Source organism: Desmodus rotundus, unplaced genomic scaffold (genome assembly GCF_022682495.2).
Source record: "Desmodus rotundus isolate HL8 unplaced genomic scaffold, HLdesRot8A.1 manual_scaffold_544, whole genome shotgun sequence".
Classification (NCBI taxonomy): Eukaryota; Metazoa; Chordata; class Mammalia; order Chiroptera; family Phyllostomidae; genus Desmodus; species Desmodus rotundus.
This window is the reverse complement of record NW_026527637.1, coordinates 1-15547: the sequence shown is the minus strand read 5'-3', so window position 1 is coordinate 15547 and position 15547 is coordinate 1. Positions and strand designations below refer to the sequence as shown.

General features: G+C 56.2%; 2 protein-coding genes across 6 annotated transcripts; both read right to left on the bottom strand.

Annotated features, from left to right (window-relative positions):
* Positions 1-760: 760 nt before the first annotated feature.
* PYGO2 (pygopus family PHD finger 2) lies at positions 761-4865 on the bottom strand. Of its 3 annotated transcripts, none has more exons than XM_024573607.3 (3): positions 4557-4865; positions 4089-4138; positions 761-3491 (listed from the first exon to the last, which is right to left on the bottom strand). In XM_024573607.3, the coding sequence occupies exons 1-3, from the start codon at positions 4657-4659 to the stop codon at positions 2427-2429; spliced, it is 1218 nt and encodes a 405-aa protein (XP_024429375.1). In that variant the 5' UTR covers positions 4660-4865; the 3' UTR covers positions 761-2426. The 3 variants fall into 3 exon arrangements, with proteins under 3 accessions (XP_024429375.1, XP_045060220.1, XP_045060218.1); XM_045204285.2 differs by lacking the exon at positions 4557-4865 and adding an exon at positions 4305-4514 and having other exon boundaries at positions 4089-4226; XM_045204283.3 differs by lacking the exon at positions 4557-4865 and adding an exon at positions 4273-4513.
* Positions 4866-5305: 440 nt separating this feature from the next.
* SHC1 (SHC adaptor protein 1) lies at positions 5306-15520 on the bottom strand. 3 transcript variants are annotated; one of them, XM_053917951.2, is made up of 13 exons: positions 15356-15520; positions 11746-11913; positions 11123-11193; positions 10542-10605; positions 10261-10380; positions 9939-9992; positions 9699-9750; positions 9403-9529; positions 8397-8595; positions 8256-8325; positions 8041-8175; positions 7657-7895; positions 5306-6898 (listed from the first exon to the last, which is right to left on the bottom strand). In XM_053917951.2, exons 2-13 carry the CDS (start codon positions 11908-11910, stop codon positions 6770-6772), a joined length of 1425 nt encoding a protein of 474 aa, XP_053773926.1. In that variant the 5' UTR covers positions 11911-11913; positions 15356-15520; the 3' UTR covers positions 5306-6769. The 3 variants fall into 3 exon arrangements, with proteins under 3 accessions (XP_053773926.1, XP_024429388.2, XP_053773925.1); XM_024573620.4 differs by lacking the exon at positions 15356-15520 and having other exon boundaries at positions 8041-8172; positions 11746-12608; XM_053917950.2 differs by lacking the exon at positions 15356-15520 and having other exon boundaries at positions 11746-12607.
* Between the last annotated feature and the right edge of the window lie 27 nt (positions 15521-15547).

Below are 15547 nucleotides of genomic sequence, written 5' to 3'. Positions count from 1 at the left end.
GAGAAGGGGGTAACTGCACAGCCCTAAAATCTAGGCTTGCCTCCTGGTGGGAGATTGGAATTCCAACAAATTGAATTTTGGGTGACCACCCCTCCTTTCCCAGTGTCTAGTTACTGGAAGGAAGACTCAAAACTGAAAGGCAAACGGTGGCATCTCCGGAGAGGACAGGGACAAAAAAAAAAAAAAAAAAATTGGTCCCAGGATAGACACAGGCAGCTGCAGGATGGGGGAGGGGAGAGTGGCAAGTCGTGGTTGGAAATAGCCTTCCTGTCGCCCTGCCCTTTCTGCTCCCAAGCAATTGTTTAAGGGTGCCACTACCCCTTGTTTAAAAGGAGAGGGGTCTGAAGAGCATCCCCAAATGACATCTGCTGAGCCAGGCCCGGGCAGCTCCTTCCCCCACCCTTGGAGCTACATTCGATTCCTAATCCAAATAACTGGAGGTTGGAGGGTGGGCGCTAAACCCGAGAACGACGCTAAAGGCATTTGTTTCCCTGAGGTCCGGGAATGTGCTCAGAAAAGACACTTTCTCATAGCAGGGACCGAGGGGGAGGCTGGGAGGATGCGGGCGGGAGGCGGCAGGCAGGACTCTCCACCCAGGCTCATCAGTTTGTACCAGGGTAAGCTACAGGGCCAGATCTTTTTGCCATCCCCACTAACTAGGACCCTCAGGGCGTGAACGCCCCCCACCCCAGGCACCCTTCCCAGCAGTGGCGTTGGCCCATTCCAACCTCTGCGCACAGAACAGCAGTGAGTCCCTGTCTGGATTTTCAAGTCATTTTATTAATCCAACGGTACAAAAGACCCCTCTCCCACCACCACTTTCTTCCAAAACAGTGAGGGAGGGACTGAGCAGGCTTCCCACAGGAGCCACTTTACAAAATGCTGACATGGGGAAAGGCAGCACAAAAACAGCAACAGGTAAGAGGGAAAAACAGAACCACAAACACAACACAAAGGCCAACAGCGGAGGACCACTCTGCTGTTTTGGGTGTTTTGCAGGGAGGGGGGGCGAGGGCGGCACTGAAAGAGGCTAGAGGCCACTCCTTCCCACAGCCTCAAAGACTGCTGGCTCTACGTAGGTCAGCAAGTTGAATTCTGCTGTATTACCTGTCTCCTCTGCACATGCTAGGGTCCAGGCAACCACTAACTCCTCTCAGGCCTGCCTTCCCCACCCCATTGAGGAATGTATGCATGAGCTTTTAAAGATCAGCTGTGGGGGGCTCTTGAACAGGCCCCAGGCCCATCTCTGGGAGGCAGTGCTTTAAAATAAAAACAAAGCACAGCACAGGACTCGGGCTGAGAAATGAGTGCTAGAACACCAGGCCTGGGGACATAGCAAAGAGCAGGAGGAGAAACTCCCAAGCTCTGAACTGCATTTCAGTACCTTGGCAGTGAGGGTCCTGCTGCCCCCCCCAACCCACTGGCTGACAGGGATCCTTTTATCAGAAGAAAATGAGGTATAAGGGCCCCCTGCCCTTTCAAGCTTTCTCCTACAGTCAAGCCAGAGAGGTGGGGGAAGGAGGGCACCAGAAGTTGAGGACCAACGCTGAGAACAATGTGCAACAGCAGGGCAGGGTGTGGGGGAAGGACAACAGTCAGGCTTCCAAGGCTGCCCAGACTTCCAAATACTCCGGTCTGTCAGACCACATATCCCAATTTTTGGCAAAAAAATATGGTCATTAGGAGGAAAGCTCGGGAGAGGCTGAGAAAGGACCAGTGACTTTGGTATGAGGGAAATGTGTCCCGACAGCATCCCTTACCTATGGTCTCGAAGCCCCAAATCACCAAGAAAATGCCATGGCCAAGAACTCTCCTGTTTCTTCAGGCTATTTGGTTCTCTGAGCGGGGAAGAGTTGAGCAGGGTTTGGAGGCAGTACAGGGAAAGCAGGAAAAGGGGAAAACCCCTTTTTATCCCCAAACACTGTCTCTCAGAGCCCATGGAAGGGCTATTGTAGGGAATGGGAAGAGACCCAACTCCTCTGGCTGGAAACCTTTAACACTTGATTCCACAAACTAAGGCTGGAGCTGTGGGGCTAGACAGAGGCATGTGAGGCACAGGTGTTGGGGACGTCCATCCATCTGCAGAGGGGACACCTCTGCCTTCCAGATCTTTCTCCAGCCTCTTTTCTCTTGCAGCCACACCCCTAGAGGCTTCCAGAGACTGCCAACAAAAAATGGCTCTGCTCGGCAGGGCTTTGGTGTCCTGGATCTCTGTAGATCTCCATGTGAAAGTTTCCACAACAGTGAGCGATCCAGGCTCTCCTGTTTGCCCACCCCAGTTCCTCTTCTGTCCCCAGGAGCCGCTGTGTTTCTGCTCCAGGGGGATGGGAAGCCAGTGGAAACAAGGACTAAGAGCCAGACACAAAACAATCACCCTGGAAGAGCAGGGAGGAATGTATGTACTTCCCTGGGTCACCTCGCCAGTATCACCCATCGTTGGCAGCCACCAGCTGCCCCATGCCCTCGCGGATGTAGACAGACTGGATCTCCTTGGTCTTGAGGCAAAGATCGCAGGCCCAGACTGCAGAAGCTTCAGTGGTCAGCAGCCCGTAGGCGCTCTCGGTCATGCCCGTGCACTCTCGGTGGAACCACTTCTGGCAGGACGCCTCACACAGTATGGCATCCTGGTCGTCGTTCACCTCACTCCGACAGGCGCCACATGGATACACCAGGCCTGGAGGAGGCTGGGGCCCTGAGCCCCCACCTGCCTTGCCAGGGGGTGCCAGACTGTTGGCATCTGGAGTGCCCCCACCTCGCCCACTGCTGTTCGGGGGGAAACTGGGCTGATTCCCATTAACAGCAGCAGCAGGAGAGCCTGAGTGGGGCTCCTGAGGAAAAGCAGTGGGAGCAGGTGGATTCAAGGGCTTCCCGCCATCCTCACCACCAGTGCCAGGAAAGCCAGAGTCCGGACCAGAAAAGGGACTTGTGTTGGGGGGCAGGCTGGGGAGCCCCTGACCAGGTCTCTGAAGAGAAGGGCCAAAAGGTGCCCCTGGCTGGGCAAAGCGCTGGGGCAGAGAAGGAGGGCCCAGCTCCCCTCTGGGAGGTTGTCCCATGGTGGGTGAGATCATGGGACCAAACCCCCCAACCGGTCCTGGCATCATCTGCCCACCAGGAGGGCTAAAGTTTTGACCCAGAGGCTGGTTGAAGGGTTGGCTAGAAAAGTTCATGTTGCCTGGGGGTGGGTAGCCAGGGCCTTGTGGGGGCATGTTGAAAGCAGGGCCCATAGGGTTAGGAGGGAAAGCGGGGGGCTGTCGACGAAGAGGCTGGGGACCCCCTCCACCTCCACTACCGTAGCCTGGGGGTACTTGGCCTGCCATGCCGCCCTGTACACGGAAGCCTCCAAAGGGGACAGGACTGCCGAGGAATGGAGGGGCCGCGCCCCCCACCTTAGGGGCTCCGAAGTCATCCTCAAAAGGGTTGGATGCAACCAGGTGATCCACCATAGGAGTCGGGGGTGGCGCAAACTCCGTCAGGTGTGAGTATGCAGGGCCCTAGTGTGGAAGAGACGAGGGAAAGAGACGGTCATGTGGGGGAAGCACAGAGCTAAACCAGGGGAGCACCAGAAACACAGTCCACATTTTGGAGGCTGGCTCCAGGCAGCTCAGACCTAAAATCAAGACAGCCCTTAGAATGCAACAGCGAAACAGAGGGTGGAGCACAGAGCAGTAACTGGGTTTCTAAAATAGGCAGACCCGTGCTGGAATCCCAGCTCTGACACCGAATAACCTCCAGACCCTCAGATTCCTTACCTGTAAAAGAGAGTCAACTGCCCACCTCCCCAAACTGTTACAGCATACAGCACAATCCTTGGCACCTCGAAAAAGTCGTTATAGGTGCTATCGTTATGAGGGAACCAGGACAGGACAAATAGGAGAGGAAGATTCTAAACCTGACTGATAAGGTCTTTGGTCAAATCATCTCATCCCCCTCCCCCCCAAATTTGTTATGAAGCTGAAGGACACGACCAGGAACAGAGCAAGAGAGACAGCTTTCCCTTCTCCTTGCCCCTGACCAAGACAGACACGGGAGTGACAGTAGAGTATAGGGAGGGCCTGCTAGAATTCTCGCGCCCACCCACCACCATTCACCTGAGTATTTGACTTCCTTCGCTTCTTTTCTGGGCTCTTCATTTGCAAACCTGGAACAGCAGCAAAAAGCAAGCACAAACAAGTTTCCCTGAGGTTTCCCCAACCTCCTTTCTCCCAGTCATGCTCGCAGGAACTCTCCTAAGTTGAAAATACGTTTACTTATTTACAACAGATAAATACTTACAAAGATGCAATATGAGAAGTAAACTATATTACCACTCTCAGCTGCCTCTTCCTTTAAATGAAAGACATCCCATCTCTTGACACTCTCAGATTCCCAAATGACTACTGAAATTCCACGTGCCTCCAAACCAGGACACCTGCCCCTAACCCCTGGAGGGCTTCACCCACACATCTTCTTCCAGCCTCTCCGCCTAAGGACTCCCGCCTCCCCTCGCCCGACTAGTCTCCCTCCAAGATCCCCAAGTCCTCGGCTTCTCCGCCCTCCAGCCCTCTCAGCGTTCTCACCGGCCTTGCCCTGCTTCCTCCCGGTGCTGGGCGGCGCAGGGGGCGGTGCGGGGCCGCCACCTCCCTCCAGCTTGTCCGGTGGGGGCGGCGCCGAGGCGGCCATGGAGTGGGGGACCCGGGTCAGCGACGTCGGGGGACGGACGCGCCCTCGGGCCGTACCATCGCCTGGAAAGGGTGTCGGGGGCAACACAGGCCCCCGAGCTGTGGCCACCCAGAGTGCGGCAGAGGGTAGGCGACGCTCTGAAGTGGTAAGATCGCACTGGTCCCAACCTCACTGCCCGCCTGTGGCCGCGGCCACCGGAACCGGAACTCGGCTGGGCCGCCACCACTGAGCTGGCTGGGGGAGGCGGGGTCCAGGCTAGACCTTCCCAGGCTGCGCCAGGGGGCAGGGCCATACCACTGCATGCCCTGGGCAAGGGGAGCGTGCACCGCGCGGCTGCCCCAGGGGCTAGCTCCCCAGCCCGGCAGGCGGCAGGCGCAGGCAGCTACCCCCTCGGCTGGACCGTACCATCCATGGTCGGAAGGCAGCGGCACATGGGATCGTGGCCACGAGGCCAGGCCGCTCAGACCGCGGTCCCCCTTGCAAACACGAAGGTGCCCTGGACAGTGGTCCCGAGGTGCTACCCTGTTGCGCCCTCCCGGTGCACCCCAGTGCTCGTGCGCGGCCAGGCAGATCCCCCCGCCCCAACTCTCCACCACAAAGGGCCCACAGCGAACAATAGATAGCGACAGTGACCGAGAGGCTGAGGTATAAGAAATACGGATTTTAATGAAGATTCTTCCCCTTTGGTATAAGTGAGACCCGTGAAATCATCCAAACAACAAAAAGGAGGTGAGGGTTCAGTAAAGTCTCCCTTAGAGACGGGGCTGGGCCGATCCCACGTCCTCGCAGCCGCCGCAGCCGCCCCAGACTACGGTAACTGTGGGTTTTAAATTCCCCAGTCCTCAGCCCTCCCCAGCCAGCCTTTCGGTGAGCTGAGCGGCCCGGGTGCTTCCCGCCCTGTCCCACAGCGGACTTCTGACTTGGGGCTCGCAGAAAAGATGATGCTGCCGGCCCCGCTGCCTCCCAGGCCGGGGTGAGAGAAATGCCAACAGTTGTGAAAGGGCTTTGACAAAAGTCAAAGAGATGAATGTATAAACGTAATCTATTACCATCATTTTGTGCTCAAGAATACCATGGGAAACAAATTAGGAAAGTACATCTACAACCCTAAAATATATGCATAAAGTAAAAAATAAATGCAGTTACAAATCTGTAGGTGGTATTTGGGGATTGTCTACTGCTTTGAGTCTCAGCGCCCAGTCCTGCCTCCACCAAGTCCGTCTGGGAGAGCTAACAGTCCAGGAGCCCCAGTTCAGTCACCCCCACCACCCTAGCACAGGGAGGCAGGGTGGAGGGTCCAGGAGGAAGAGCTACACTGTGGCTGGAGAATACAACATGCATGCAACACGGAAGGGCTGGGGACGAGTGACGTGTATATACAGACAGACCCCTGGGGTCAGCAGCTCCACCAGGAGACATTGAACAAAGGAGGAGTCCATCTCCCCCCTGGCTGGGAGGGGCTCTGAGGAAATCTGGAAAGGTGGCATATGCCCAGGGAGAGGGAACAGCTGCCACCCCGGCCTCTGTTCTCCCACCTAAACTGGAGAGGGTGCTGAGCAAGGGGAGGTCAGGGTCCCAGAAGCCAAGGTGTCAGCACCCCTATCCTTGACCTCAGGGGCCCGAGAACTCTGCATAAAATACAGTATCTTTAAGAACTAGGAGATGGTCAAAGGCACAAAGTTTAAACACTGGGAAGGGAGGGCTGTTGAGACTGGCTGGAGTACCCTGAGCCCAGGGGGCAGACCACAAATGTAATTTGTTCCCTGTTCCCTGGAAGGGTGACTGCCCAACACCACAGGACATTTCCCACCGAGGCACACTGCCCGGGCCTTGAGCACCCACTTCCCGAGGAAGAGGGCATCGGGTTGGCACAGGAAAGGCCCTGGGAAGGGGCCACTCTAGGTTAATACTTTGGTGAGGTTTGGGGAGAAGTAGGATTCTACCCCAGGCTCCTGACTCACACCGTCTCCCTGAGCTGGGTGCTAAACCCAGTGTCCACACTACCCCCAGCTCCTACACAAGGCCAAGCCCCCAGAACACTCCAAAGTGAGGTCCTGAGAGGAATAGTGGAAGGGGTTGAAGGGCGTCTTCCGAAAGCACCTGGGACAGATCACAATTTTCGCTCCACAGGTTGCTGTAGACACAGTTCGCTGCCCGCAGAAATGATGGGCAAGTGATTGTCCATGTGGTAACTGATGAGGTGACTGACACTCTCGAAGCGGTGATCCTTCGTCCGGACCTGGGCAGTGGGAAGGGAAAGGGTAGATTCAGGTGGAGAGTCAAGTAAGACCTCAGCCCAGAAGCCTGAGGAAGCTGCAATATTCAAGACGACTGAGAAAAGAAAAAGATGCCAGGGGCACGAGGCCATGGGATTGGGAGGTCCTGAACTGGGAAAAGGCCAAGGGGACAGGAAAAGTTGTGAAGTGTGTCTACTCCTCCCTTGACCTAGAGGAAGGTGGCGAGTCTCAGGGGAAAATACACAATACAAACAGGATGCAAAAAGGAGGCCGAAATTGCTGTAGAAGAGAGAACAGAGTTATGAGACGCAGTGGGGCAATGCAAGTAAGAGACGGGACACTGGCCTGCGCCCCGAGTCTGGAGGAGGGAGGAGGCCCATGGCTCTCCAATAAGAGGAGACTTGGGGTATCCAGTGTAACCATCTGACATGAGCACAACCTCTCCGGGATGGTTACCTCATTTATCAAAAAAAGGGACTCAGGTAAGATAAGCACCTTTTAGCTCTCCTGGGCCTAAAGTCTGGGGATTTGAGGACTGGCCAGGACTAAAGAGAACACAGCTCCAGCTCAGAAACGTGAGAAGGGAAGGAACCCTAAGCCACTGGACGGGGGATGCCAGGCACCTTGAGAGCAGGGGAGGCCCATATAGAGGTGCCCAGCTGGGAAAATCTAAGGAGCAACAAGGGATGGAACAGGGCTGCACAAGAGGGCACCGCACCTCCCTTTGTGCCACCCCCACCCATAACCCTGCCACACTCACCACACCCTCAGGGTCCACCAGCAGCAGGTGCTTGGGCTGCCCACTCTGCAAGCCAGTGAGCACATATTGGCCAGGGGTGGTCGTGCTTTCCCGCACCAGGAAGTCCCCGTTGAGCTGCAGCAGGGCTTCGGCCTCCCGCCGGCTCAGCTTTCCATGGAACCAGGGCTCCCCTCGGAGCTGCTCAGCCATGGCCATCGACTGGGGAGGTGGAGGCACCCGAAGGGCATCTTCAAAGGGCTCTGGGGGTGCAGAGGGAGGACTAGGAGAGGCAGCTGGCACAACACATGCCCAGGACCCAGAACCTTCAGGGAGGAAAGACCAGGAAGGAAAGAGCAGAAGGAAAGTAGGCAGATGAAGATGCAGAATGGAAAGAAAAGCACTCACTCATGTCAAAGAGGTCTCGAGGCGCACTGCCATTGACAGCAAGATTGGGGGGTCCGGCCCCACCCCCTGCTTGCCGGGCCTTGTCCAGGTTCTGGACGTTGACATAGGAAGGATCATCAAAGAGCTCTCTGCCTGCTGAGGAAAAGGGAGGTTTTCAGTGACCCCAGCCCTGCCTCCTGCACCCCCGGTTCTATCCCACTCAGCCCCCTCCATACCTGGGCAGGGTGGCAGAGGTGGCATCTGCTTATGGACTTCCAGGTCTGCCCCAACAGGCTGCCCCACAGGCTGAAAGTGACAAAAATAAGGTGAGACCATTCCTATCCTGGGCCCAACCCACCTCTATCCAAGCAACTTACCAGTGTAGCTCCCAGGTGGCTGGGGGTCTGGGTACTGGGCAGAGTGGATCGAGCAGGCCCGGGGGTAGCTCCTTCCCGAAGCCTCATGTCTACCACCCCCCCAAGAGGGGGTTCCTTCCCCGGGAAGTCATTATAGTATTGATGGTCAGGTGGCTCTTCCTCCTCCTCATCCCAAGCTGAGCCATCAAAGCCAGCCATCCTGTGAGGAACAGGAGGGAGTGAAGAATGTGGGTGGCAGGATGGAGGGGGGAGAACAGAACAATGGCCATGAACTGTGATTCCCTTCAGGGTAGGCCCTAGGCCAGGTGTTTTATATAGTCATTTCACCCTCTCTCACTCCTGTAAGGGAGGTGGTACTTCCTTCCCCAGTTTTATAGATGAGAATGAGGGTCACAGGGGAAAACATTTGCCCTGGGTCTCACAACAAAGGTGCTTCAGCTGAAATGTAAATTTGGATTTGACTTGAAAGTCCATGCCTTGATTACTGCACTGCCTCCTTCCAGAGGGAGGGGAAGCACTAAACCGCAGGGAGGGCTTGCTCCAGAACATTTCAACCTCCTGTGAATACTCAACACCTACTGGCCTGAGGAAAGGTAGGGATCTCAGGAAAGCGCCATCCTCCCTCACTAAAACTTTCAATGGCTTCTAAGGGAAGGAAAATAAAAGAACTAAGGATGGAGAATGGGCAAGAAAGAGGGGCAGGCCAGATACAAGGCGGTGGGGAATGAAAGGCCTGTCCAGCCAGGGACGAGCTGCAGCCTGAGGCCCCAGACTACAGCTCCGCCACAGGCGAGTGAGGGAAGAGCGGGCCCTGCAGCAACCGGGGCCTCCAAAAGGCTTCCCTGATAGCCACAGGAAACTTAAGAATAGCCGGAAGTGGGAAGCGGGGGCACACAGGTTATTTCCCTCCCTGAACCATTCGGAGCTCAAGTGTGGGAACAGCAGACCTACTTTCCCAATTCTGGTCTGGGGTCCAAGAACTGCCTCTCCCTCTTCTCCCACTCACCTGTCGTGGGGGGTGACCAGCTTGGGTGGGTTCCTGAGGTATTGTTTGAATCGTAACTCGAAGGCCTGGCCGATGGTGCTGATGACGTCCTGAGCAAGCCCTTCGGGACACTCCAGGATGTGGCAGGCTGAGGGCACAGCAGAGGCTGTCAGTGAGCTGTGAGGCGGGGTTGCTGGGAGGAGGTGCAGACAAGAGCCCTCGTCCTCCTCAGCAACAGCCCCTGCTTAGCTCCCTGTGCCCTGCTCACCTGCCTCATGGACAGCCGGCCCCACCCAGCGCTCCCCCCCACGCCTCACCTCTCTGATTCACCGGGTCTTTGGCAACATAGGCGACATACTCAGCGGTGTCCTGGGGTGACCAGAGTCAGAAGAGGTCAGTTAGCTAAATTTGATAGCCCCACTTCACTCCCGACCCCTAAATCTCAGTCCTTTTCAGGTATCCCCTCCATCCTAGTATGCCCACTTCTCTGGCCAGTGTCTTCCCAATCCCCGTCTCTTAATCTTCTCCCACCACCTTCACTCTGCTCCCCAACTCACCGGGTCCCCGCCGGACGCAAACGAGATAGACTGCATGTGGTGGTTGGCAATGATCTGAAGGTTAGGGCGGGAGATGGAGAAGGAAGGGAATGACATGTGTCAGGCAGCCTCGGGGCTCACCTGAGCACCCCCACCCCTAGCCTGGAACCCTGGACACTCAGTCCCATCCTTCTGGCTTCTGAATCCACGTCCTCCTAATCTCCTCCTACCCTACTGTCCTGCTGCTCCTAGTTTCTCACCCTCACAGCCAGGTCCCCGCTTAAGCCCTCCTATCAGTGTTTCTGGTCCCCCTGCCCAGCCCCCCCAACCTGTCCCCACCAACCTGTTTGCAGTCTGCGGCCATGAGGTTGAGGCTGCTGGTGGAGACGGTGAGAGTGATTGGCATTCCAGCAAATTTCAGGTTACTCCTCCCCAGAATGGAACTGAGTGGGCGGCTACAGGGCTAAGGAAGTGCCCAAGGGTCTCAGAGGCTGAGGGTTCCCAACACCCAGAACCCTCCCCACACTCCTGCCTTTTGGCCTTCTCCCACATGTCCCACACTTGCCTTTGCCCTGCCCCTCCACATCTCCCAGTAGCATCCCTAGCCCCATCGACCCCAGGTACCTTTCTCCTTCTTGTAGCCCCCTTAGCACCTGGCACAGCCTCACACACCAGACTGATGGCCTCCCTGGGGAAAGAGGGGTACTCAGACCCAGAGCCTGCCTCTCAATCCTCTCAATCGGCTGGAGCTGCCACAGGCTGGGGGAGGGGAAAGCCAAGCCAGACTCCAGGGGCACTCCAGGCTCTTTGTCGCGGTAGATTGAATTAAGGGCCTTTAATATTTGATGACACTGAGAAGCCGCTTCCTGGCTGATTGGGTTAGGGCCTCAATAGACTGGCCCCACCCCCTTCCAGCTACCAAATGTCCCATTCCCTTCCCAAAGGCAGCAGCAACCTTCCATCTACCCCTATTTTCTACTCAGCCGCCAGCTGCCTCTGCCACCTCCCCCCACAACTCCCAAGGCTGGATGAGTAAGAAGGATCCAGGCCGGAGTTGCCTCTTTTCACTCAGACTTAGACTCACTCCCCTAACTTCCTCTCAATCCCTCGACCACCCAAAGACAGACCACCACTATCACAAGTGACCCAGCCCCTCCTCCCCTCATCAGCCCCAGAATGCCCACATTCTGCCCCTCCCCACTAACCTGGTGACTTGAGTTCGGGTGTTGAAGTCCAGGGCACGCATTGACTGCAGGACCTCCACACAGCCCATGTACTGAGGGGAGGGACGGGAAGATCATGGGTCAGCCACCTCCCCCAAGCCCTCCCCAAAGGGTCCTAGGACTTTGCTCTACATGGTCCCTAAGGGAAATAGAGATGAAGACGTTCTGCCACAGTCCACAACATGCAAGACAACAGGGAATGAGCAGAGAAGGAAAGAGCAAGCTGGGAGGACCTCATGCATCTGGGAAGAGAATTTGGAGGAGTGACAATCATTGGGTGGGATAAAGTGACATCTCTAGAAAGGGGGAGGAGACCGGAGGAACAATCAAGAGTCGCTCATTCCAACATTTACTAAGGGCCTCCCATGGGTTGGGCATTGTGCTAGGCATGGCAGGATGGGGGTGGGGTAGGGGAGTCACAAGAAGAAAAGGGGGCCCGGGCGGAGCTGGAAGGGGCTTCAGAATCAGAAAAGAAGCAAGACAGATTTAGGAAAAAGGGCACTGAAACCCAGGGAGTTGCTGGGGGAGAGCAGGAAAAAAGACTCCAGCAAAGCTAGAGCGAGCAGAGGAACCAGAGGGGTCTGGGAGGGAGGATGTTCACTCACCCGAACCAAGTAGGAAACCCCAGGTCCCATGACTTTGTCGTTAGGATGCAGCCAGCCCCTCGTAGGCTTATTGACAAAGCTCCCGTGGCGGGTCCACTCCTCGCCCCCCAGCTGGCCCCCTTCCACCCGAGTCCTGCGCCCGCCGCCTCCACTCAGCTTGTTCATGTCCTGGAGGAGGGGCAGGGGGCCTGAGTCTGGCATGGCTGCCCCTATAGTCCCCTCCCCATCCTCGGCAGCCCTGCCTGGCTCCCCCTTTGGCCCCGGGCGCCCCCCAGCCGGGTTGGCCAGCTTCAGGTTGCTCATCCGGGGGAAGAAGGAGCACAGGGTAGTGGGACTATCATCGCCAGGCAGAGGTGGCAGGATGGGCCCCAGGGAAGAGGCTGATGGGGAAGGCAGTTCCTCCGGTGGGGTGGACCCCGAAGCCCCCTCTTCCAGCGATGACAGAGACTCATTCCGAAGTGGATTGTACTTGGGCTTGGGGGGCAGGAGATCCATGGCTGGAGTGAGAGGGAGGCTGCTGCCCAGCCTGGCCCCCCTGCCAGTCAGGGCAAGGGGGCCAGGCAGGGGGCATCCCCAGGCCCTTAGCCTGATTGGCTCTTTATGGCCCAGGGATCTCAAGGGTCCTGGGAAGGGAGAGGGACAAGTGTCTCCGACTCCTCTGGCTTCCCCAGCTCAGACCAAGGCGGCTTCAAGCCCCATCCCCGCCCAGCCTGGGGCCTCTTCTCCGGCTGAGAGAAGAACAGGCTGGACCTCGAGCTGCCTGGCTCCTCCCCTGGGGCGGGGAGCTAAGGGGAAAGACCAATCCCAAAGACAGTGCTGACTCACAGGCTCTGAGGGGCTGAGCCCCCATCACTGGCCCAACCTAGAACTCTTGCAGAGGTAGAGCTACCCACCCCACCCCACCCCCACCCCCACACAAACTAGTATCTGGGTAGGAGTGAAGTGGGGGTGGGAGGGAAGGATGGAAGAGTGAGAAGGAAAGGAGGAGAATAAGAGGAGGTCTGGCTCAATCCAAACCGGACAAGGGCAGGCCAAATGGAGCAGGAAGCTGAGGGAGGGTAGGGGGGGAATGAGGGAGGAAACAGAGGCAGCTGGGGGTGGAAAAGGGAGGGGATCCCGGAGCTCAGCATTTTCCTTCCTGTTCTGGTTGAACACTCAAACTCCCCCCATCTTCCAGCCCAGGCCACCCCACCACCACTATTACTACCACACAGGGGGGTGGTAGCCCCAGGGAGCCCAGGCCATTGGCATCCTCTGCTTCCACAGCTGTGGACAGAAGCTAAAGAAATGGGGAAAGGAAGGAAGTGATCCCAGTGGATGAAGAGAGGGGCCAAGAAGAAGGGCAGAGCTGGTGAGGTAAGGGGATAAAGTCCAACCTGGGTGGTGCATCAGGGAGAGCAGCTGGAAAGAAGGCAGGCTGGTGGAGCCTTTTTCTCTAGGCATGGCATCTACCATGCCCAGGAGCAGTGGCCCACAGACAAGCACTCCTCTGCCCCTTTTCCACAGGCCTAGTTTGCAAAGCCAGCTGTCAAGGGCAGAGGGAGGGGCAGAGCACTGACACCGGGGTCTGCCCCCTGGACCTGCCAGGTATGCCATTCCCCTCCTTTCGCAGTGGTGACTGGTGAGGGCGCATGAGTCCGCCAGGGAACACAGTTCCTCTCGCGCCAGGGGTGAAGTCTGGTTGGAGTAAGTGGGAGAGTGAAACAGGTGGGAGATCATGAAGGGATAGAGGGGGCAGAAGACAAATCTGTGCAAAGTAGATGAGAAAGGGGTGCCAGGAGATGGGTTTAGGCTGGACGCAGGGAAACCATCCCAATCCCATTCCTTCCACCCACAGCTCTCTGCCACAGCTCTGCTTGAGGGAGCCACAGAGGAAGTTGGAAAGTGACCAGAAAGGAAGTAGTAAAATACATATACCCCTTAAACTCACCTTGGAATTACCTATTTGCAAATTACTTCAGAAGATAAAAAGATGCAAATAATCATTTGATTATAGTGATTAACAATACCAGCACTCAAAACCTGTTTGATATTATACTAAGCTTTCACTTCCCCTCAGCCCTCATCAGAAGAGGGCTTTGTCATTTCATCCACCACTTGTGAATTCTATCACCCCATTTCCTAGGGCTCAGTGCTCAGGCATAGAGAGCGTGAGGAGAGGGCTCAGTCGTAACCTCACACCCCCAGCACACGCCAACACACACCAGGATGTCTTCATCTTTACAGATGGGCATTCTGTAGGAGCCTATGCATCCAAAGGCAGGGAATGACCGACAGGTGTGAGCATTTGTAAGAAAAGAAAGAGGAAGAAATAGGGCTCATTCTGCATGGAGGGAGAGGAGCCTGGCCTACTGGCAGTCGGGGAGACTGATTGGGTGTGGGGGAGAAGCTGCATGTGCCTTCTCAGACCAGCAGGGAGGAGGCAGCAAGAACTGCGGGAAGTAGCAGGAAATTTCGAAAGCCTCAGGAATGTTTCCAGAAAGGAAGACTGGGCAAGTGGGACCAGAAGGAATGTCCAGACAAGAACTCTGGTTAGGGGGAGGGTAAGAGCCAGAGAAGTGGTGGTGGCTGAGCAGCCCCTTAAAACAAACACTAACAAACAAACAAAAAAGCAAAAAAGTAACTGTCCCCTACACCCACCCAAGTCACAGTTTTCTGGTGGTAAAAAACTTTTGCTCCTGTCACACACCATATAAATGGCCCTACCCAAATCCTTTGGTACAGGTATGAAACATTATAGCTGTTTCTGGGGTGGGTCGATCCTGAGAAGGGAAACTCGGGGAGTGGCACCAGAAATCTATGAGCAAGTCTCTCTCCCACCCTCGTTCCAAAGCCCAAGTCCAACCTCCTTCAAGTAGCCACGCTTGGAAGCGGGTAAGGGAGAGGAAAAAGGGATGTCTCTAATCTCTCACTCCTCACATTCAGAGATGGGAATTTTGACTTCCCATTTGACGGAGCATGGGAAGCTCAGGAAAACTGAGCCCAAAGCCCAAAAGAGCAAAAAGGCAGGAAAATGTGAGCAGATGGGAGTTTATGGGGCTGAAGGCAAAGCTTCTGAGGTAAAGACCTGGGTTCCACAAGGACTAACCTCCTGAGGGAGCGTAATCCCCTAGGACCCCTGTTTTGGAGATTTATAGGAGGCAAGCTTCTGCACCATCCGACGTGGATTAAAGAAGGGGCGGTACTTCAAGAGGGGCGGAGCCCCTAGGAAGGTGTGGCTTCAAGAATTCTAATACCGTAGTTTTTTGAGGGGCAGGGTTTTGCCCTTTTGGGAGGTAGGCTTTCTGATAGGCAGCAGTTAGCCGAGAATCGTCGCGCCAGGCGGGGTTTCAGGGAATTGGAAAGACTAGCGTGGAATTTCTTGTAGTAGGGCTTGGAAGCATGTCTAGGGGTGGGGCTTCCAGGAAAGCTGGGCGACAGGGTGGGGTCAGGGACAATAAATAGAAAACAAGTCGGGGTTCAGGGAGCCCCCGAAGCTGGAAGGTGGGACTTCCGGGGAGGGGGTCTCAGGGGGCGGGACTTATAAATGAAGGCCGGAAGTAGGGTCCCGGGAGAGGGGTTCCGGGGCGAAGGAGTGGGTCACCTCAGGAGAAAAACAGTCTCAACTTACCAGGGCCTCATGGAGTCTCTGCACCGCACCGCGGGCTGATTTAGTTCTGGATCACGCCACTGCCTCCTTGGGTCGCTGCTCCAACTTTCTCCCCGGGCAGGCCTCCCTGGAGGAACTTTATTGCACTCACTTCCGGCCTTGCTAACCCCTGACCCTCTACCTCACCGTCCCTCCTTCACCCGTCCCACTTTC